The sequence below is a fragment of the Sorex araneus genome, chromosome 3 (genome assembly GCF_027595985.1).
Source record: "Sorex araneus isolate mSorAra2 chromosome 3, mSorAra2.pri, whole genome shotgun sequence".
Taxonomy (NCBI): domain Eukaryota; kingdom Metazoa; phylum Chordata; class Mammalia; order Eulipotyphla; family Soricidae; genus Sorex; species Sorex araneus.
Window position 1 is genome coordinate 152,183,788 of NC_073304.1, and position 22,960 is coordinate 152,206,747.

Consider the following 22,960-nt stretch of genomic DNA (forward strand, 5'->3'; position numbering starts at 1 on the left):
TAGGGTTCTTGTCTGCACTCTATCCTGGGGTCAGTCAACAGTCCTTCATTTTGGTAAACATTTCCAGTAACTTACTGAGAAGGGAAAGTAATAGGAAACTGAGGCATTTCACGTCAAAAATATTAATTTAATCACTTAATGCTTAAATGACAGCTTGAACTCAGAGCTCTAGTTAAAAGTAAGTTTCTACTGGTCAGAGAGGTGTCTCAGAGGGCTAGGTACTTGCTCACATGCTTTGAGTCTGATCTCTGAGCATCACCGAAGTGACCTCTGCGAATATAACCTGGAGGAGCTCCTGAGCACTGTTTAGTATCACCCCAAAGCAAAAATAAATAATCTTTCCTGGGGTTCTAAATAGACATCTCAATTGCCATCTAAGATCATTTCAGAAGGCTGAAGTAATTTTCTTTTGGGACTACACCTGGTGGTGTTTAGGGTTTACTCCTGGGTCTGCACTCAGGAATCACCACTGGAGGAGCAGCTCTGGGGACCACATAGGGTGCTGAGGACTGAATCTGGATATGCTGTGTGCAAGGCCAGAGCCTTCCCCACTGTGCTTTCTCTCTAGTCCCTGAACTCACTTTCTACTTTTCTTCTGTTTTTTGAATCTTGGGGGAGCGAAGGGTGTAGAGAGGGAGGACAAGGGTTAAGATGTCTGTCTTGCATGTAGCTGACCTGGGTTCCATTTTTGGTACCCTATATGGTCCCGAGAGCACTATCAGAAGTGACCCCTGAGTGCTGACAGGAATAAGCCCTGAGTACTGCTGGGTGTGGTCCAAAATTAAGACAAAGTAGCCTTTAGGTATTTCCCTTTGCATGAACACAGGATCACTTTGTCACGTGTCTTAGCAGGGCCCTGTTTTTATCATTAAGCTGGGACCTTAGTAGCCCTTTCAATTTGGAAACTCAATTACTTTGTTGATGGAAAATTTCTGAATATCTCATTGGTGCTTTTTTCCTCTCTTCCTCCATTTACTGTCATTATGTATTTTATCTTTTGGGTTTTGGGCCACAATGGGCAGTGCGCAGGCTTACTCCTGGCAGTCAGATTTTACTACTGGTAGTGTTCAAGGGACCAGATATGGTGCTGGAACCCAACCCGGGTTGGCTATGTGCAAGGCTAATGCCCACCCACTGTCCTATCTCTCTGGGCTCACAATTCTGTATCTTGAGCACTGGGCTCAAGTCCAAGAGATTCACATCTAACAAAGACATGCTATGACCGTCCTTTCATTGATCTCTTTAGTCCCTGTCACTTCCCTGGCTTCTTTCTCTTGACAAATCCTCAGTCTTCTAAGCTGGCTCTACCATCATCTCTGACTTTGGGTGCCCTGAGTTTACAGGTCCCCTTCTGTATCTACTATCAACACTTTCCTAGATGAATTCCTTCAGGCTTCTAATAAGCACTCCTGCAGTGCTGGTGATTGATTCTGCAAGTCCAGTCCTCCATCATCTCCAGGAGTATCACTGTCTTCCTGACATTCCCACTCAGGCTGTCTAACAGGCATCTGGAACTTAACATGCCCCATAAGAAGCTGCACTTTCCTTAGATTGTAAACACTCCAATTCAGTAAAAAGACCAATATCTACTTAATCAAAAACAGGGCATTCAACAAGAGTACTTGACTCTTCTCCATCCCACAATCTATCCAATTCTGTAGTTGTACCTCCAAATACACCTCAAATCAATCTTTTTTTTTTTTTTTTTTGATTTTTGGGTCACACCTCGAGATGCACAGGGGTTATTCCTGGCTCATGCATTCAGGAATCACTCCTGGTGGTGCTTGGGGACCATATGGGATGCTGGGAATCAAACCTGGGTTGGCCGTGTGCAAGGCAAACCCCCTACCCGCTGTGCTATCGCTCCAGTCCCTCAAATCAATCTTTCCTGTCTAATGCCACCTCCATTCTAATACAAGCTCAAGGAACCACCAACTCTCACCTGTATTTTAGTACTTAAGTCTTCCAAATTCTACTTTCGCTGCCTTAAGAACTGACAGAAGCCAACCTTCAAAGGTCAGATCACATTATTCACTTAAAATTCTCTAACAAATGAACACACCATGTATTTGACTCCAGTTCCTATTTTCATTTACAAAGATCCGCCCACTTCTCTGTACAGATCTCATCTGCCAGAGTAAACTACTGACCTGTTCGGACAGACATTTATAAGCTATGAGATTAAGGGCACTTTGGTTGGGGGCTATATCTGGCAGTGACTGTCCTCAGGGCCATTCCTGGGTCTGTGTTCAAGGGCCACCCACAGTGGTACCTGGAGAATTGTTTGTGGTGCCAGAATTTGAACCAAATTTGTGCTTAAACCACTTCCCAGGCGAGTGCCCCAATCCTTATACCATCTCTGGCTCACATGTATCTCACTATAATAGAAATCTGCAGATCTATCATTTTATGTCTTTATTTCAGGAAAGTTGGCAAGTAATATGTGCTGGAAATTTAGTAAATAGGATTTAAACTACTACTGTGATTGTCTTTGTTCGCTCTGTTTTTGGTTCAGTTTTAGAATTCTCCCACAAGTATATGAACACAAAAGGGTGCTATTCAGTCTTTGAGATGTTCCACTCTTCTCAGGACTTACCCCGTCGGCAGACACTCTTCCAATCTCTTATACTGGTAACCAGAGTTGGGGTTAACTTGGCCCCCTGGTGTGCACGCGGTAGCCTGAATAGTTAACTGGTGGCAGGCACACTTGGACCTGTGAGAAGAAGAAATGAGTTAAAGATCGGAGATTGTCTTCTGTTTTAAAACTAAAATTTTCTGTCATATGCTTAACTGAAAAGGAAAAGACAAAGTACGAATATGACAGTGAGAAAGAGATGAGACAAAATGAAACCAAGTGGCAACTGGGAGCATGCTAGATGATAGCCAAGGGAAATGAGAATGAGAGGAAACAGTGGGGGGTGAACCAGATCCCAGCAGCTCCACCCCAGAGCCTGAGAGCTAGGTTCAGCTGAGGGAGGAGTTGGAAGAGACATGGGGAAAGAAGTACAGCCATAAAGTGAATGACAGGGCAGGCAAACCCTAGTAGCTGGAGGCAGAGGATGCAATTCCCCAACTCACTTGTCCCGGCACCCATCTTTGCAGTCACAGCCAACCAGAAACTCGGGGCCGGTATTAATGAAAACACCCTTGCCAGGGATTCGTTCCTTGCTGTAGGCCACTTGGGGCGGGGGTGTTGTGTCAATCTCATTGACACAGGATAGAGGAACATCTTCTTTCCCATAAGTAATGTCCAGAATATAGTAAAAAGGCTTATAGGGCTGAAACTTCCGGTCCACAAGAACATAGGGATCCAGACAAAACATCTCCAAGAAGAGAAAGTCACAGCCTGTCTCAAAAAGGTATCGCTCGATCTCCTGCATTGTCCGGAGGCAGAGGCCACAGGGGGTCTTGTAGATGACATGAAAGCCCATTTTGCGGTTCACTCGGCGGCGGGCTGTCATCCGCCGGAAGTCATACAGTAGCGGGACTAGGAGGGGGTTCTTCCCTCGGTACTGCTCACTTCTCATAGGTCTGATTCGAGACAGGCAGGTGTAACTGCAAACATGAGGTAAATAGAAAAGCTTCTCCATGGGGGCACGGTAGGAGGGCTCTGATGGTGCCCGTTCCAGCATACCATGGAAGGCTGGGGGTGCAGGGAGCCCTGGGGGGCCTCCAGGTGCTGCAGGGGCTGGAGATGTAGGTGCTGGTGGTGCTAGAGGCACTGGGGGTACTGGGGTAGCAGTTGTGCCTATAGGTGACCTGCAAATAAGAGGCAAGAGTTCAGATATGAAAACAACAGGGTTTCTGTTCTAAACATCTGTTAAGTCACTTCTCTGACCCCTCAAATAGCTGTGTTCTTGAAACTAAACACAACAAATCTTCCCTGGCCTTACTAAACCTTGACAGAAATGCCATGGCTATTATCATGGACAGATAAAATGTTAAATTTCTTTAAATTTATTTAGGGGCTAGAGCAATAGTATAGCTCTAGGTATAACGGGAAGGGCATTTGCCTTGCATGCAGTTGACCCAGCACTCTCTATGGTCTTCTGAGCACCGCTAGGAGTGATTCTTGAGCACAGAGCCACCCCTGAGTATTGCAAGGTATGGCCCAAAAACAAGAAAGAAAAAAAGTTTTGCCTATGAATTTAAGGAGTCCAGTCTTCTATTCGTATTTTTTGTTCTTGATGTGTTCTACAAATGTATTTACTAAATCTCCCGATTTAAGAAGCTACAGTGTTTCCTTTCTTATGTACTTATGTACCAATGATGACACCACATTTAAGGCCAAGTTGTATTTTTTTCAGAGTTCACACAGGGCAATGCTCAGGGGACCATGTGGTACAAGGGATCAAACAAACATGGGTCTCCTGTATGCAGAGCAGGTGCTCCAGCCCACTGAACTATCACCTCTTCAATCTAAGATTTTCTTCTTTTTTTGATTTTGCATTTGTGGTGCTAGGGATTGACTCTAAGACTCACACATGCAAGGCAAGTGCTCTACCACTGAGTTATATCCCTAATGCAGAAATGCTAGTTTTATTTCTTTTTGGGTCACACCTGGTGATGCTCAGGAGTTACTCCTGGCTCTGCTCTCAGGAATTACCTGGCAGTGCATGGGAGACCATATAGGATGCTGGGAAATGAACCCCAGTCAGCTATGTGTAAGCCCTACCTTATGTACTATGCCACTTGGCCCCTGAATGTTAAGTTTTGACATTCAGGGAATGTCAAAAGAAAATGATTTTCTTTTTTTGGGGGGTCACATCCGGCAAGAACAGGGGTTACTCCTGGTGGTGCTGAGGGGACCATATGAGATGCTGGGAATTGAACCCGGGTTAGCCACGTGCAAAGCAAACGCCCTACCCGTTGTACTATCATTCCAGCCCAGACAAATGATGTTCTAATGGCTACATATTTCTAGGCATCAAATTTCAAATTATTTTGGGAGCCTGAGAGATAGTTCAATGGGTAGAGCACTTGCCTTCCACATGCCTGGCATCCCAATATGATCCCCCAAGCACAGCCAGGAATAACCCCTGAGCATTGCTAGACATGGTTGGAAAAAAATTATTTTTATGCTGTATTTCTAAGCTCACATATCAGAGTTCTCTTTTCGGGGGACGGGGTGGGGTGGGAGGTGTTCAATCCTGGTGACGCTCAGGGGTCACTCCTGGCAGTGCTTGAGGAACCATATGGGATGCTGGGGATCGAATCCAAGCCAACTGCATACAAGGCTAGTGCCTTACTCTCTGTATCATCGCTCTGGCCGCTAGAGCTCCTTTTTCAGTCTAATGGCCTCACTATCATAACCTTAAGTCTCCTGGAGCCTGGAAACCTCCTTAATGCAATGACCACTAGGTCTGCAGCATCAAGCTCTCCCAGAGAGCTGGGTTATTTTCTCACCTATATGTCTGATTGATTCCAGGCTTCCCACCAGGGATATTTTCACTGAGTGCAGGGGACGGAGGGGAGGAATGACCGGAGCCAACAGATCCTGGCCGGAATGATGTGCTCTTTTTCGCTACTTGCTTCCGTGATTGGGCAAGTTGGCTTTCCAAGCTTCTAGAAGATTAGAAACCATACAGTGAGGGGTGAAAAAAACAAACAAACAAAAAATAGGTGATACTATGAAAAAAAAAAAAAAGGTAAGAAAGAAGTACTAGCACTCACTCATTTTCACCTGCCTGGGGGGACTGTGATGGAGGAGGTGGGGCAGGTGGTGTGGGGAGGGCTGGGGGTGCTGCTGGGGCAGGTGGAGCTGGAGGCTGTGGGGGTTCCACTGGCTTGAACTGAGCAGCCCCAGTACTGGTCAGATCCTGGGTATACTGTACTACAGGGCCTTTGCTCCTCACAGCACCTAGAGAAAAAAGGAAATTCACCACTGAGATGACAGCTAGTCTCACACACATGCCTGATGCTCAACTTAAACTCATATAAAAGCCGCAATGGAAACACCGAGTAAGTGCCAACACTATCAGTTCCGTGACTTATACTACTAAGTGGGAATCCTGATATATGCTGACTTTGACTTCAATACTGAAGCTAAGATGTCTTAGTAACTGTTCCGCTTTGTTGAGAATTTTCAAAAATGCATTCTTTGATGACCCACTAACATCTAAAAGCATATCAGAAACATGTAGAAACAGAAGTGGTTGAGCGGACGTCACAGCCCTCGTCTCATCTGATACCGAGGCTGTGGGGATGGTTCAAATCCCACTGCTGCAATGATGCAGCCCTGAGAACCACCCGGTATGGCCTGGGGATACCTGGGCTTGGGCTGCGCCCCCCCCCACCCCAATGCTTTAATTTTTTCTTTTAATGGGGGTGGGGGACTATACCTAGCAGTACTCAGGGGTACCTTCCCGTGGACTATGAAGTGCTGGTGTCATACCTAGATCTCCCACAAACCTCCAGGCCCATTCAACGACCTCTCTGATCCAGAAAATATTTTTCTTTTAGTTTTAGGCACTGATTTACTAACTTGTCAACAACAAAAAATGGTTTAGATTGAAAAACAGCAACAAAAAGGGACAACCAGGTTACACAGAAAGTTCACAAGCCTCATTTAGAGAAAAGGTAAGGCATATGACCAATGCACCCAATGTAGGAGAGTTTCAGATTTTGTTTATGAGCCAGTGCTCAGTGGTAAACAAATGGTGCTGAAGGGACCATACAGTGCCTGGGAACAAACTTGGGGCTTCTGCAAACACTCCAGTCCTTTTGAGCTATCTCCTGATCCTAGCTTCAGATTTTTATTGGCTGTTTAAAACCAATCACAGCCACAGTGTGGGAGGTGGCACCACAAAACCATTAATACCACTGGCAACAACCCCAGGTACATGGAGTTGTTGCCATGAATCAGCAGTGTCACTCTGGCAAACAAAGGCCACCACTGTTCATACACCCTGCTGGATTGCCCACTGCTCTCTTCCCTAGGACATACCCATATTTGGACGTGTCCTCAGTTGTCCCCCTTGTTTCTTCTCTAGTGCAGAGGCCGAGGATGTCTTCATGCTGAACATGGGTTCCAGACGCGTGGAACCTCGATAGATCCACTCACACCTTTTGTCATCCTGAGGCATCAGGAGAAAGGATGGGTTGGGAGAAAAATGGGTTAGATACCAGGACCTCTCCCTTTGCACTGTCACTGTCATCCCGTTCCTCATCGATTTTTTCAAGTGGGCACCAGTAATGTCTCCATCGTGAGACTTGTTATTGTTTTTGGCATATCAAATACACCATGGGCAGCTTGCCAGGCTATACTGTGCAGTGAGATACTCTCTGTAGCTTGCCAGGCTCTCCAAGAGAGGTGGAGGAATTGAACCTGGCTTGGTTGCGTGCAAGGCAAACACCCTACAGCTATGCTATATCTCCAGCCCCTCCCTTTGCATAAGGGACTAAATCCAACACCTGAGGGAAATCTCCAAGATGACTCCCAAATCCCTTCCTAGACAACACATCTACATTTGAATATCAAGAAGAGAAACAAGTGAGCTGGAGTGATAACACAGCGAGTAGGGCGTTTGCCTTGCACTTGGCCGACCAGGGTTCGATTCCCAGCACCCCATATGGTCCCCTGAGCACCGCCAGGAGTAATTCCTAAGTGCAGAGCCAGGAGTAACCCCTGTTCATTGCCAGGTGTGACCCAAAAAAAAAGCAAAAAAAAAAAAGAGAGAAACAAGGGGGCTGGAGCAATAGCACAGCGGGTAGGGCATTTGCCTTACACACAGCCAAACCAGGTTTGATTCCCAGCATCCCATATGGCCCCCTGAGCACTGCCAGGAGTAATTCCTGAGTGTACAGCCAGGAGTAACCCCTGTGCATCGCTGGGTATGAACACCCCTCCCCCCAAAAAAAGAAGAGAAACAGATACTTATTTTAGAAATGAGGGCGGGATAGTACAGGAGATTAAGGCCAACCCTAGTTCAATCCCTGGCACTGCATATGGTCCTGTGCATTGCTATGGGTTTTACACCTTACCACTGCCAACTGTGGCCCAATCCTCCCCCATCTCTCCCAGAAAGGAAATTACAGAAGACAAAAACTTAAAATTAATGAGACAGAGTGAGCACTAAGGGTAGGGTGCTTGCCTTGCATGTGTTGGATTCCTAGCACCCCAGAGGGCTCCCCAATCCCCCAATTCCCACAAGGAGTTAGCTCTAAGTATTGCTAAGTGTGGCCCAAAAACAGACAAAAAAGCCTGGTTGGTGGGAAGTTGCTGGCTGCCTGTGCATGTGGCTGACCTGGCCAGTCAATCTCCTTCTCTGCAGATGCTTCCCTGAGCACTGTCAAGGATCACTCCTGAGCATAGTTAGGAAAAGTCTTTTCGCAACCCCAATATATGGCCCCCAAATCAAATAAACAAGTGGGCTTGAGAATAGTACAGCATCTGACAGGGTCACCAAACCCACCAGGAGTGATCCTTGAGCAAAGTCAGCACCACGCATAGTTGGGTGTGGCCTAGAAACCGAAACAAAAACAAAGAGAGGGCTGGAGCAATATTTCAGCAGAGAGGGCATTTACCTTGCATGTGGTGAACACGAGTTTCCTCCCTGGTACCACATTTGTTCCCCTGAGCACCATCAGGAGAAACTCCTAACTGCAGAGCCAGAAGTAATCCCTGAGCACCACCAGGTGTGGCCCCAAACCCAAAAAAATCCCTAGCTGAACAAAAACGAAGCAAATACTTTCCCATTTTAAGATAAAAAATATTTCTTTGCTGATATTTTTGGGTTACACCTGGCAATGCTCAGGGCTACTTCTGGCTCTGTGCTCAGGGATCACTCCTGGTGGGCTCAGGGAACCATATGGGATACTGAGGATCGAACCTGGGGTTGGCCGTGTGCAAGGCAAGTGCCTTACCAGCTGTACTATCTCTCTGGCCAAAAGACAGACACTATGAGGTCGCTACAAACTCTTGTGTCCTTGCTGCTGCTGCTGCTTGCTGTCCCACCCCTCCCTGCTCTGATGTTGCTGGAAGCATGTACATACCAGGAAGAGGATTCTGACCAGGCTGCCGTCCACCTCCTCCACCCGGGACTTCCACCAGGTGCCCTCCCACTCGGTCTTGATGAGCTGGCCACTCTTGAGCAGCACCATGGGCCGATTGGGGTAGGCAGTGATATACTCCTCAATGAAGTCTCGGCACGAGATGTCTTCTATGTCCTCCCAAGTTTTTTTCACTGTCCAAAGGAACAAGAGTTTAAACAGGACAGACAAGTAGGTTATGGGTTGTGTACTCTCTTACCTCCCCTCGGGGTGCCAAGGACAGAACTCAAAATGTCTTTTTTGTTTTGGGGCCACACTTGGCAGTACTCAGAACTCACTCATGGTGATGCTCTGGGACCATATGAAGTACTGGGGATCAAACTGTGGTTGGCTGGGCCAGTGACTGTACTGTGGGTAAGGTGCTTGGCTTGCATGCAGCCAACCTGGGTTCAATCTCAGCATCCTATATGGTCCCCTGAGCCCCACCAGGAGTGAGCCCTAAGCAGAAAATAACCAATTCCAAACTGACCTACTGCACAAAGCAAGAGTCAGACCCACTCTCTCTATTATCTCTCTAGCAACCAAAGGAATGTTTTGATAAAAACAAAAATCCTTTCTCTATCAAGTTTTTATAAAAATAAAATAGTCATATTCACAGAAATTCACTCAAGAAAAGTGTGATGGGAGAAAAATGTATTCAGAGAACACATGGAACTCTCTGGAGCAGTGAAAGTCCTCTCGCTACATACGGCGGTAGTATAATACAGTATGTACTACTGCCATATTCTGTAAAACAAAGCAGTGTTTGTGGGCCTTCTCACAATTCAAAACAGTTGCTGCTGTAGTAGGGGATAGAGTTCAGTGGTAGTGATGGACTGCACACTGTAAACCTATCTAGCCCCGGGTTTGATTCCTAGCACCTAAAAAATGCCGGAGCTTCAATCACAGAAGTCACTACAAACCTGTCTAATGAGGCTTCTGTAAAGAAAGCAATGCTCAGATTAGATTTATACAAATGTTAGATGAAACTAGGAAAGAAGTAACATCTTCACAAACCTACATCATTTAAGAACGAAACCAAAATACATCTACAATATTCAGAGCACACTAAAGGCTGCCTGTTCACTAACTCCCAGCATCTCTCTCTGCCTGCAAAGACCCGGCACTCAGCGGGAGCAAAGACACTTTCTTTCAGAGGACATCAGTCCCATTTAAACTTTCTGAGACTGGCACACACAAAATAATATGGCTTTCCGAACAGTGGTCTGAAGAAGAAAAACACTAAGTAGAGAAGGCAAGGAATACAGCAAAGAAGAAAGGAGGGACACTCACGTGGCCGGCAAACGGGATACAATTCAGACTGGGTGACATAGGAAGCATAGCCATCATCGAAGAAAATGAGAAACCTGCCAGGAAAGAGTGGCGTCGATCAGGGCTCATGGTATTTAACAGGACCCAGAGAAATCTCAGCAGCGCCTCAACTCCTCAAGATTACAAAAGGTCCAACTCTAGGGAAGACAGTTCTATTCTACCACTTTCTTACTCCTCACCACCACCCCATGCTAAGATTTAAAAAAAAATTTTTTTCCCCTTAATCATATCCCCACTTTCTTTTTTTGTTTTTGGGCCATACCCTCTGTGCTTAGGGCTTACTCCTGGCCCTGCACTCAGACTCCTGGTAAGCTTGAGGGACCATATGTGGAGCTGGGAATCAAACCTGAGTTGAGAGTGTGAAAGGCAAGTGTCCTACCCGCTGTCCTATCTCTCCTGGCTCATATCCCCACTTTTCCCAAAACTTATTCTGTTCTATCAGATTCCTACTCTGCTGAACCTGTTTACTCTCCACTTCATTCCTCTTAACGAATCAGGCCTGACTACTCTCCACCTTCTTTTCTCCTTAAATGGAAAAAAGGGGGAGCCAGGATGCGGGCTGGGTGGGAGGAGGATAATCACCCACATGACTCTGTGGCAAAGAAAAAGCAAGGGTTTCTGCCTCTAAGGACTAATTGAGAGATCTGGACCATGGCCTGAATAGGACAGGTGCCTGTGCCCCCGACGTCCATTTTCTTTCCAGTACCTGAGCTTGTTTTTGACGTTTGGTGTCTCAGCTACAATGCCAGCATAGAGCCAGACCTGATTTCCATCTTTGTATTTGGCCACCACTCGACTGCCCACAAACAGCTTGTCAGCAGGAGGGTGGTAATCATAGGCAATATGGTTCCCCGAGAGTAGACTTTTTCCTTTGTTGTCAAATTTCACCTTGTATTTCCTTCCTGGCCCTGAGTAAAAGGGAAAAAATAAACAAAACTTCTCTAAAAACCACAAATTTCTGTATAAATTAAAGCTTCTTTGAGAATGGAAAAAGGTCAGGCTGTTTTGTGTGTGTGTGTGTGTGTGTGAGAGAGAGAGAGAGAGAGAGAGAGCGCGAGAGCGAGAGAGACAGACAGACAGACAGACAGACAGAGACAGACAGAGAGAGAGAGAGAAAGAACATGCATGTGTGGGGTGGGGAATAATACAATCATCAGTGGAGACCTGCCTATAGGTAGCTTCTCACTAATCTTTTCTCCAGTTTCAACATACCAACCGTCTGGATTGCAATAAGGGTGCCTTTGTGCCAGGTCTTGGTTCTCTTCTTGCCCAGAATGCGCATGCTGACTATAAGGTCACCATCTTTGCTCAGTTCTCCAGACATCTGATTCAAGGTTCCTATGGAGGAAAGGAGAAGTGTTCTAAAGAGAAATGGCAGATACTAGACAAAGAACAGGAAACAAGAGGGCAGCAGAGGAATCAGGGGAACTGGGGTCATCTTAGCCACTTCTGCTGCTCTCTTGGCCAAGAGCAGGACAAGACCCAGCTGACTCAACTGTCTATGTTAATAGGAAAACTTGGATAACTGATGTCCACATAGAACTCGGGTCAGCCGCAAGCGAGAGCACAGTGGTAGGGCATTCGCCTTTCACATAGCCAACCCGTGTTCAATTCCTCCACCCCTCTCGGAGAGCCCGGCAAGCTACCAAGAGTATCGAGCCTGCGAGGCAGAGCCTGGCAAGCTACCTGTGCATATTGGATATGCCAAAAACAGTAACAATAAGTCTCTCAATGAGAGATGTTACTGGTGCCCACTCGAACAAATCAATGAGTGTGGAACTAAAGAATCTGGGTAAAATAACAGATTCAAAACCTGGCATCAGTATAACTGGGGTAATAAAGTACTAACTACAATGAATCTGGCACATCTCAATCAACAGGTGAGTCTTAAGCTGTGAACAAGGAAAACAAAATACAAAAACCTTATCTGAGTTGCTCAACTTGTAATGTTAAAATAATCCAACGGAGCTGGAGAAGGATCTGAGATGTTAGATGAAGCTGAAAATTCACTCTTGCACTGTCACTTACACCTCAGGAGCTCCTAATCCTAACCTTTATGCAGATCCTGGGAACTACTCTTCTTGTTAACGGCATCCATGAATTTCTGGACATCTTGAGCTGACTTTCTTAAGGCAGCCATAGCTTCACGAAGCTGTAAGGAAGGAAATAAGGGAGACACTTCTGTTTATAGGCCAAAGTTGGCAGTGCTCATGTGGTGCTTCTGGCGGTGCTCAGGGAACCATGCTGTGTGGGTGACTGAACCCAAACCCTGCCTCTTCTTGCATGTTGAGCATGCATTATCTTTGAGCTATCTCTCTGGCACTGGAGACAAATTTTAAAGTAGTAGCAAGGGTTAGGAATAACTTGTAAGAAACACGTTGGGTCCCAAAGGCAGCAGAGGGGTTAAGGTACTAAGGTTTGATATGTTTGGTTTTTTTTTTTTCGGTTTTTTTTGTTTGTTTGTTTTTTTGGGTCACACCCAGCGATGCACAGGGGTTACTCCTGGCTTTACACTCAGGAATTGATCCTGGCAGTGCTTGTGGGACCATATGGGATACCGGGGATCAAACCTGGGTCAGCCGCGTGCAAGGCAAACGCCCTACCCGCTGTGCTATATCGCTCCGGTCCCAAGTTTGATCTGTTTATGTTGCCCCAAATACTGCTAGGAGTGATCCCCGAGCAGAGCACAGCCACATGTGGCCCCCAAACAAAAAATGTTCGGGCCAGGGAGACAGTGGATGCAGCATGTGCTTTGCATGTATGATCCCTGGCACTGCAACACCCAAGCACTGATGGGTATGGCCTAAACCCAAAAAAGGGGAGGTGGGGTGGGAATGGGGAAGCAAGGTCTTTCTAGCTAGAAAGTTTCCCTTGATTAATCTCACCTAGCAGGTCATTGACAAACTAGCCATTCATACTGTACTTGGTACAAAAATTTCCCTTCCTCCTCCCTCCATTCCTTGCTTTTTGGGTAACACCTAGCAATGCTCACGGGTTACTCCTAGCTCTGCACTCAGGAATTACTCACGGCGGTGCTCAGAAGATCATATGGGATGCTGGGGATCGAACCCAAGTTCGCTGCAGGCAAGGCAAGGCAAATGCCTTCCCTATTTTACTATTGCTCTGGCCCAAGGTACAGGAATTTCTTTTTTAACCTTTTTTTTTTTTTTCTTTTTGGGTCACACCTCAAGATGCACAGGGGTTACTCCTGGCTCTGCATTCAGGAATTACTCCTGGCCATGCTCAGGGGACCATATGGGATGCTGGGAATCAAACCCCCCGGGTCAGCCGAGTGCAAGGCAAACGCCCTACCTGCTGTGCTATCTCTCCAGCTCCGGTACAGGAATTTCTTTTTTTTGCTTTTTGGGTCACACCTGGCGATGTACAGGGGTTACTCCTGGCTCTTCACTCAGGAATTACCCCTGGCCGTGCTCAGGGGACCATATGGGATGCTGGGATTTGAACCCGGGTTGGCCGCGTGCAAGGCAAACGCCCTACTCGCTGTGCTATCTCTCCAGCCCCCCGGTACAGGAATTTCTAAGTGGACTATTTTAGTGATGAGATCTTGTTTTTTTGGTGGTTGCGTTACATTGCTTTGGTGGCTGGGAAAGGTAAGAAAGTCTCCACTGCTATGAATAAACAGTAATTTCCTGAAAATTACTAGCAAAGTTTTTATGTTTTTGGGTCACAACCAGTGATGCTCAGGAGTTATTCCTGGCTCTGCACTCAGGAGTAACTCCTGGTGGACTTGGGGGACCATATGGGACACTGGGGATCAAACCTAGGTCAGCTGCATGGAAGGCAAACACCCTACTAGCTGTTCAGACTCCAGAGTGAGCTATTTTACATTTTTTTGTAACAGATATTAGAAACTGCAATCCACAGACTGATTCTATGCTGATGGCTGAAAAAATAAAGATGGCACAATTCCCTTTTTTTATATTTTAGAGGCCACACCCAGCAATACAGGGGGACCTGGCAACACTCAAGAAAGCCAAAAAGCAAAAACCAAACAAACAAAAAATGGGGCCCAGAGCACTAGTACAGTAAATAGGGTGCTTGCCTTGCACATGGCTGACCCAGATTCAGTCCCAAGCATCCTATATAGTTCTCTGAGCCTGCTAGGAGTTGACCCCTGAGCACAGAGCCAGGAATAAGTCCTGAGAACTGCAGAGTATGTCCCCCCCTAAAACCACACTCAGCCACATGGTGATGATGACTGATTTCAGGACTGAAGACATGCTAAACAGAGGCTGAAGCCATAGTGTACCGGTAGGACACTTGCCTTGTACATGGCTGACTCAGGCTTGATCCCTATCCACCCAAAGAGAAAAAGACATGCAAGACACATGCTGTACCACTGGGGTTATCTCCACATCCCATTTTCATATTACTTAAGACAATTTTATTTTAGAGACCAGACATTACAGCTCATAGAATGCTTGCTTTGTACACAGCTGACCTGGGTTCCATTCCCAATGCCACATATGGTCTTATGAACTTCTGAGCACAGAGCGAGGACTAAACTCGGAGCACTGCCAGATGTAGCCCCTACCCTAATTATTTTTTCCCCTTTTTGGGTCACACCTGGTGTTGCTCAGGGGTGACTCCTGGCTCTGCACTCAGGAATTACTCCTGGAAGTGCTCAAGGGGTTATATGGAATGCTGGGGATCAAACCTGGGTCAGCTGCATGCAAGGCAAACGCCATCTCTGCTCTACCCCCTCCCCCCCAACAAAAAGGTTTTAATTTTATACACCATGTAGTTTATAGAACTCATGATAGGATTTCTTGCAAAAAAATTCCAGAACTCATTTCCTTATTTCCTTCCCTTTATTGTTCAGCTATGTCATACAGGAGGACAGAAAAATCCTCCCTTTTCAGAGCATGACAATTTCACTCTGTCCCACAAGCAGAGCCACTAAAATTGATCAGAAGGAGAAAAATGTGGCAGTCAGATGAGAAACCCGGCCCCATTTTCATACAGTTATATGTCACCCTTACCTTACCCAGCCCAACTCACCTTCTGGTCTTTTGGAGTTCTATTCCCAGTATCACCTATGGATGAGAAAAACATGCGCTTATGATATGTACACATAAAATTTTTTTTAACTTAAATTTTACTTTCCCCCCAATTTTATTTTAATATTGCATGAGGAGTTATTTACAGTTAGCTTTTGACACATAATATTCCATCACCGATCCTGCCACCAGTGTCAACATCCCTCCATCGGTGCTCTTAGGTTCCCTCTCCTATACGCCCCAACCTGCCATCCTAACAGGCATTTTTTAAGTTTGGTGATAAGAAGTTCTAAGAAATAATAACAAAAACAAATAATTTCTTTTTTTTTTTTTTTTTTGGTTTTTGGGTCACACCCGGCGATGCACAGGGGTTACCCCTGGCAGTGCTCAGGGGACCATATGGGATGCTGGGATTAGAACCCGGGTCGGCCGCGTGCAAGGCAAATGCCCTACCCGCTGTGCTATCGCTCCAGCCCCAAAAACAAATAATTTCTAAGATATCAGCATTATCATGAAGTATTACTGACAATAATAAAAAACTAAATACTAACATACATATGTATATCAAAGAGCAAAGAGAATTCTGAAAAATAATAGAGCAGAGAGGAGCTGGAGCAATAGTACAGCAGGCAGGGCACACCTTGCACATGGCTGACCGAAGTTTGATCCCTAGCATTCCTTGTGGTGCCCAGGTTCCCCAAGTCTTGCCAGGAGTGATCCCTGAACACTGCTAAATGTGAGAAAAAGAAAAAGATATACCGCAAAGAGGTGACCAAGCTGATTTGGAGGAATTAATATACTGGGACAATTAATAATAGTCTATGGGACTTTGTGTTTTCATTACACACTTATTTCTTTTCTTTTTTTGCTGGTGTATGTGTTTGTGTGGGGGCTGGTGCTTACTCCTGCCTCTGTGCTCAACGATCACTCCTGGTCGTATGGGGGACAACAACATATAGTGAGACCCCAATATGAACAGCCCAGTAGGAGCACAGCAAATCACACAGGAAAGTAGCCCACTAAGCTCAATAAGTGAAAATAATTATGAAGACTCAGCTCACACCGAACAGCTCAGTAAATCCTCAGATAATGACTTTAGTAACCACTGTGATATAATAACTTTCACAAATTTTCTACTAAACCATATTTTTGTAATTCCATTTGTCATTTTGCTGCAACAGGCAACATAAAAATTATTTCATGCCTGTTAAGAGTGGTGGAGGGTGAAACTGGGAACAATGGTAGAGAGAAGGTCACACTGGTGGTGGGATTGGTGTTGAAACAATGAATGCCTGAACCAACTGTATTATGAGCAACTTTGCAAATCAAGGTATTTAAATAGTTTTAAATATTTTTTAAAAAGGATAAAGAACTGATACAATACAAAGACAAAAATTGGATCTGACTAAGAAATGGTGAAAGGAGCCAGGAGATGGCTGAGGAGGCCAGTGGATGTGTCAGACATGCATAAAGCCCCGTCAGCACAAGACCACACTGCCAGGATGAGCAGTGAAACTGTCAGGTCTGTACCTGTACTACAAGGCTGAAGGGTCCCTGAAGGCCCTGCAATACTGGGCAGCCACCCCACCTGCCAACAAACTAAAACAGAAACAAGATAGGCAGGTCAGGGGCTGGAGCGATAGCACAGCGGGTAGGGTGTTTGCCTTGCACGCGGCCAACCCGGGTTCGAGTCCCAGCATCCCATAGGGTCCCCTGAGCACCGCCAGGGGGTAATTCCTGAGTAAAGAGCCAGGAGTAACCCCTGTGCATCACCAGGTGTGACCCAAAAAGGAAAAAAAAAAAAAGATGGGCAGGTCACCTGAGAGGATGAAGAAACAGCCAACAGATAAATGAAAAGATGCTCAAGTAGGGGAGTTAGCTCAGGAGTCAGGAGCATAAGCTTTACATGTGCAATGCCTCTACTCTGATCCCCAGCACTACACAGCCCCAAAGACTAATGGGTGTGTCCTGGAGGCCCCCAGCACCCCAAGGGCGGATCTGGCGGTCTCCAGCACCACTGAGTTCAGGCAACATTGCATTCTTAAGCCTCAGCATGAAATGGCCAGTCCAGCTAGCCAAGAATCACCTTGAGCAGCATGTTATAGAAAACTTTGACAAAGTGAGATCACTGCAATGGACAAGATATTCAATATGTATCATGAGAAGATCCTTGTGCTTATGCATTAGATGCAATGCATAAGAATATTTAGAGCATTATTTATAATTACCAAAAAATCCTTCAGCCAAATGAAACGCCAACTGGAGAACAAATTATGGCAATGCTATAAAGGATTGCTATAAAGGAATCACTGTCACTGGCATCCCATTGCCCATCTATTTGCTCGAGCGGGCACCAGTAACGTCTCCATTCTGAGACTTGTTGTTACTGTTTCTGGCATATCAAATACGCATGGGTAGCTTGCCAGGCTCTGCCGTGCGGGCGAGATACTCTCGGTAGCTTGCCAGGCTCTCCAAGAGGGGCGGAGGAATCAAACCTGGGTCAGCCGCATGCAAAGCAAACGCCCTACCTGCTGCACTATCGCTCCAGCTATAAAGAAATGCTTTTATAAAGGAATGCTATTTTGATTTCAGTTGCAACTGAACTAAACAGGCTTCACACATCAGCATTTTCTTGAACAATGAAGAATGAAAACAGGATACATAATTTCAAGTTGAGTTGAAAAAAAAAAACAGGCAAAACTAAGGCAGTTCTGATAACTGTGGTATGAGAAAGTTGAACAAATTTATATACAGAAAACAAGGATTAAACTGGAAGCTGCAGAGATGCCTCTAGATTCCTCACCAGGCTGAGTCTCATATCTGGGGCACCCCAGAGGGGGCTGGGATAAGTGAACCCATCACCTGCCCAAACAGAGCCCTGGCAGTTGAAAACCTCCTAAATCCAATCCCTGTCATGCGCACAGCCAGAGTCTGTGGGCTCAGCCCAAGTCTCATCTAGGAATGAATCTTGAAAAATTCAGGTATGCGCATTTTGTGACTGCAGTTTCCAGGCTCTCCCGAGGTTGGGGATCGGCTCCCTTCTCTCATCTTCCTGTTCTTCCGGGAGCCTGGTGGTCACATCCACAAACTGCTTCTGGGGTCATAAACCAGCCATGATCCAGAGTCTCATAAATAAATCTTGAAAGAGAGCAGCAAGCTACAGAGATACTTCTGGACCCCAAAGTCACCATCCAGTTAGAAATTTAACTCCAGCTGTATCACCCCATTCAAAACCTACACCACTGATATACCAGGAATAGCAAACCACATCGGATGGGATTTAAAGTAGAAGACAACCAATCTCGATTAAGAAAATATTAACACACAAGGCTTAGCCTGTAACAATAGGTTAATAATCTCTTATACAAGGGCGTAATGGCTCCAGGGTGATAAACAACAATCTTCACACACTTTCTTCTAATGAAATCTTTTTTGAGGGGCTGGAGTGATAGACAGTGGGTAGGGCGTTTGCCTTGCACACGGCCAACCTGGGTTTGAATCCCAGCATCCCACATGGTCCCCCAGCACCGCCAGGGGAGGTTCCTGAGTGCACAGCCAGGAGTAATCCCTGTGTATTGCTGGTATGACCAAAAAAGCAAAAAAACAAACAAAAAAACCTTTTTTGATCATTTTTAGCAAATTCTTCATAACAAGCAATATAAAATAAATTATTAAGGGCTTGCAATTAGGGCAGGCTTGAGTGGCGATTTGGAAAACTAGAAATAATAGTGTGATTGGTATTGAAAAACTGAATGTAATTGAATGTAATCATCATGAACAACTTTACAGAAACAAAATAAAAAACAAAAAAAGGATTAAACTGGAAAGATTTTTCAAACTTTGGGCCAGAAATGCAGCAGCTCTGTGACAAGAGTTCTTGCCTTGCCCTAGGTTCAAATCCTGACACTTACAAGGGGAAAAAAAAAGGTGAACATGAATTTCTTGTTCCTGATTAAAGGGGAGTCCAAAACAATAAAGAAATCTAACATAGATATTCTGAAAATGAGAGTGCCATAAAACAGGATTAGGAAAATCAAGAGAGAAAATAAGTTTCTCCAAAATGGGGAGGGAGGGGCCAGAGCAATAATACATCAGGTAGGGCTTGCAACAGCTGACACGGGGTGTGGGTGTGTGTGTGGGGGTGAGGGCTGACCCAGGTTCAACCCCAATCCCAGCATCCCATATAGTTCCCTGAGCACCGCCAGGAGTAATTCCTGAGTGTAGAACCAGGAGTAACCCCTGAGCATTGCCCAGGGTGCAACCCAAAAACAAAGAATGGTGAGGGAAACTCAGGACACATCCCAATGTTAGATATGCATGAAAATCCACATCCCTGAAAAGTCCATACCTCAAGAGGGGAGATGCGGGTGACACATACGCTCGGGTACTACATGCGCTTGGTAGCAACATGTGGGCACAGGCTGCACATGGGCTTAGGCAATGATTACAAGTTTCTTATAGAAAACCTATCCAATTCAAAACAGAGATTAAAAAAAAAAAAGCACTTATGAGTTTTATGGGACAACATCATGCATTCCACCATATACATCATGGCAACTAATGGGCCAGACACAACCTTACATGCAGACCTGGGGTTCCATCCATGGCACCAACTGATCACCTGAGCACTGTTATGAGTAACCTAACACCAAGCCAGGAGTAACCACTGAGTGCTGCCAGGTGAGCCCAAAGTAAGAATAAGAAAATAAAAGTACCTAATGGGAATACACAAAAGCAAGAGGAGAGACAAGGTCAGGAAAACATATGAAGAAAAAGTGAGAAATATATTCAAATTTGATGAAAATATTCTTTGGAGATCCAAAAGAATTAAAGAAGCTCAAGGATGAGAACAAAGAATTATACTTAAGACACACCCCAGACAATTGAATGAAATGAAAAGTAAGACAAAAAAATCTCAAAGAGCCAGAAGACAAAATTGAACCAGAGGGGAGAATTTTAAGGCTTTCCAAGAAATATAATGAAGAATACATGTCTAGCATGTTCAAGATATGTTCAACCTTGTCATGGTACGGCTCTGAGAACCACTGGTTCAGCCTTGGTGATTCTCAGAGCCCCCAGGCCTAAGCACCAAACCTCTGAGCAGACCACTGAGCTGAGCACTGTTGAGCTAATTAAGCACTCCAGAGAATGGTCCCCAGGTCTCACAACACTGCTAGTTTATGGCCCCATAAGCAACAAATACAACTTTAAAAAAGACGAGGCTGGAGAGATAGTAGATAGTGTTTACTCTAAATCCCAAGGGCCCCTACTGCACATGGTTCAGTAGTCCCTATGCACTGCCCAATACCCCCACCCAAAAATAAATTTTATAAAATTTTAAAAAGGACTAGGAAATTAGTTCAAAGGGCTGGGATACACGACCTACGTGACTTATGCGTGTTCCAAATTTGATCCCTGTCATCACATGGCCCCTCAAGCACTGCTTGGCATAGCTCTGGTGGCTCCTGGCAGCAATGGGTCAAGCACTGCTGGCTCCCTGAACAGTGCTCGAGGAACCACCTTCACTTCCCAGAAAACAGAACAAGAAATGAAGGCAAGAGGGGCTGGAGTAATAGCACAGCGGGTAGGGCGTTTGCCTTGCATGCGGCCGACCCGGGTTCGATTCCCAGCATCCCATATGGTCCCCTGAGCACTGCCAGGGGTAATTCCTGAGTGCAGAGCCAGGAGTGACCCCTGTGCATCGCCAGGTGTGACCCCCCCCAAAGAAAAAGAAAAAAAAAAAGAAATGAAGGCAAGAAAGCACTATAGTGGCATATTAAAAAAGTGCTGGGGCTGGAGTGATAGCACAGCGGCTAGAGCGTTTGCCTTGCACAATGCCAACCCAGGTTTGATTCCCAGCATCCCATATGGTCCCCTGAGCACTGCCAGGAGTAATTCCTGAGTGCAGAGCCAGGAGTAACTCCTGTGCATTGAGGGGTGTGACCCAGAAAGAAAAAAAAGTGCTAAAAGTGAGGCCAGAGAGATAGTTCAATAGATATGCTCTGCAGTCAGGATGCCCGGGTTCCACTTTAGCACACGCAGTCTCCTAAGCATAGCTGGGATCAGACCCCAGAATGCCAGCTATGCAATGCCCCACGCCCCACCAAAAACAAAAAAAAAAGTGCCACAGAAAACAGGAATTTTATATCCTAGATTGGGAGACTCCATTTTTAGATGAACTACAGGAAAGAGTATCTTTCTGCTGGAGGAAAAAAGATGTCAATGCTGGCAGCTCAGATCCAAAGGAAGGGTAAAGTGTAATGGCAGATATACAGCAACATTTTCTTCCCGTAACTTCTATGAATGTGAAATTGTTTATGCATTAATTATAACACTAAATTCTTGGTTTTAATATATGTGTTACATATTTGACAATATTGCCTATCTGACATTAACACAATAATGTAAGAGCAAAATGGAACTATACTGGTATCAAGTTGGAGATATATATATATATATACATATATATATATATATATAATTTTTTTTTTGTTTTGCTTTTTGGGTCACACCTGGCGATGCACGGGGGTTACTCCTGGCAGTGCTTGGGGGACCATATGGGATGCTGGGATTCAAACCCAGGTCGGCTGCGTGCAGGGCAAACGCCCTACCCACTGTGCTATCATTCCAGCCCCCTCAAGTTGGCTATGTTTAACCAGGAAGTATTTAGTCAGGAAGTATTTAGTAGTAGGAAATGATCAGATGAATATATAAGCATTGAGCTTAGAGATATAGTACAGTGGGAAGGGTGGTTGCAGGCAGTAGATCCTGGTTCAATTCCTAACATTCCATATGGTCCTTAGTACACTACCAGGAATAATCACTGAGTGCAAAGCCAGGAGTAATCACTGAGCATTGTTGGGAGTGGCCCCCAAACATACAACGCTCCCCCCCAACAGACAAACCAAAAATACCAAAAAACAAAACAAAACAAAAAAACACGTAAGCACTTATAAAATTATTTAGTGGCTCACAGAACTGGAGCACATGCTTTGCCTCAAGCTTGATCCTCTGGGTACTACTGGGCATGGCCAACCCCCTCCCTCTATCAAAAGCCAGGACAAAAAACAAAATCAGAAACTAAGGGCATGAGAAAGAATACAGACATTAAGGGACCTACCTTGCGTGTCGCCAACTCAAGTTCAATCCCTGGTACCACTTACAGTCCTTAGGGAAGAACTAAGAAGGAAAACTAAGAAGAACTAAGAAGAAAAATTTCCTGAGTACCACTGGTGTGGTCCCAAAGCAAACAAGATAACAGGAATAAAATTGCTGAAATGGACACACACACGAATCTCAGAAGTGAGCAGCCTGCTGCAGAGATGCCTCCAGACTTTGCAACAGGCCACTTTCACTGGGCCACTCCAGATGGGAGCAGGTGTCATCCTTCCGCCGGCCTCCTAGGAATCCCGGCAGCCGCCATCTTCTAGAACTCAAGGAAAGCTCCAGGTATGCGGTAGCAGTGGCGGGAAATGCCAGGCCTCATGGGACAGGGAAGGAGTCGGCCCTTCTCCTTACCCCCACCCCGATGGGACTCCAAATGGCCACTGGCTACTTAAGCTCCCACATGGCCATGA

The 22,960-nt window shown here is 45.6% G+C and overlaps 1 protein-coding gene and 1 non-coding gene across 4 annotated transcripts in view; both read right to left on the reverse strand.

The window, feature by feature from the left end:
• SETDB1 (SET domain bifurcated histone lysine methyltransferase 1) overlaps positions 1 to 22,960 on the reverse strand; it is a 40,618-nt gene that overhangs the window by 10,884 nt on the left and 6,774 nt on the right. For 2 of the 3 annotated variants that reach the window (XM_055130363.1, XM_004618077.3), the window contains 11 exons: positions 15,385 to 15,419; positions 12,415 to 12,514; positions 11,575 to 11,700; positions 11,069 to 11,270; positions 10,324 to 10,397; positions 8,995 to 9,185; positions 6,947 to 7,076; positions 5,674 to 5,860; positions 5,407 to 5,565; positions 3,079 to 3,759; positions 2,597 to 2,713 (listed from right to left, as the gene is read on the reverse strand). In XM_055130363.1, the coding sequence (XP_054986338.1) occupies positions 2,597 to 2,713; positions 3,079 to 3,759; positions 5,407 to 5,565; positions 5,674 to 5,860; positions 6,947 to 7,076; positions 8,995 to 9,185; positions 10,324 to 10,397; positions 11,069 to 11,270; positions 11,575 to 11,700; positions 12,415 to 12,514; positions 15,385 to 15,419 (2,002 nt within the window). The remainder of the gene's footprint in view (positions 1 to 2,596; positions 2,714 to 3,078; positions 3,760 to 5,406; positions 5,566 to 5,673; positions 5,861 to 6,946; positions 7,077 to 8,994; positions 9,186 to 10,323; positions 10,398 to 11,068; positions 11,271 to 11,574; positions 11,701 to 12,414; positions 12,515 to 15,384; positions 15,420 to 22,960) is intronic. The other variant, XM_004618078.3, reaches the window with a different exon arrangement.
• LOC129404025 (small nucleolar RNA SNORA29) lies at positions 15,192 to 15,327 on the reverse strand. Its single transcript, XR_008629636.1, has one exon. It is a non-coding gene; the product is annotated as a small nucleolar RNA SNORA29 (small nucleolar RNA).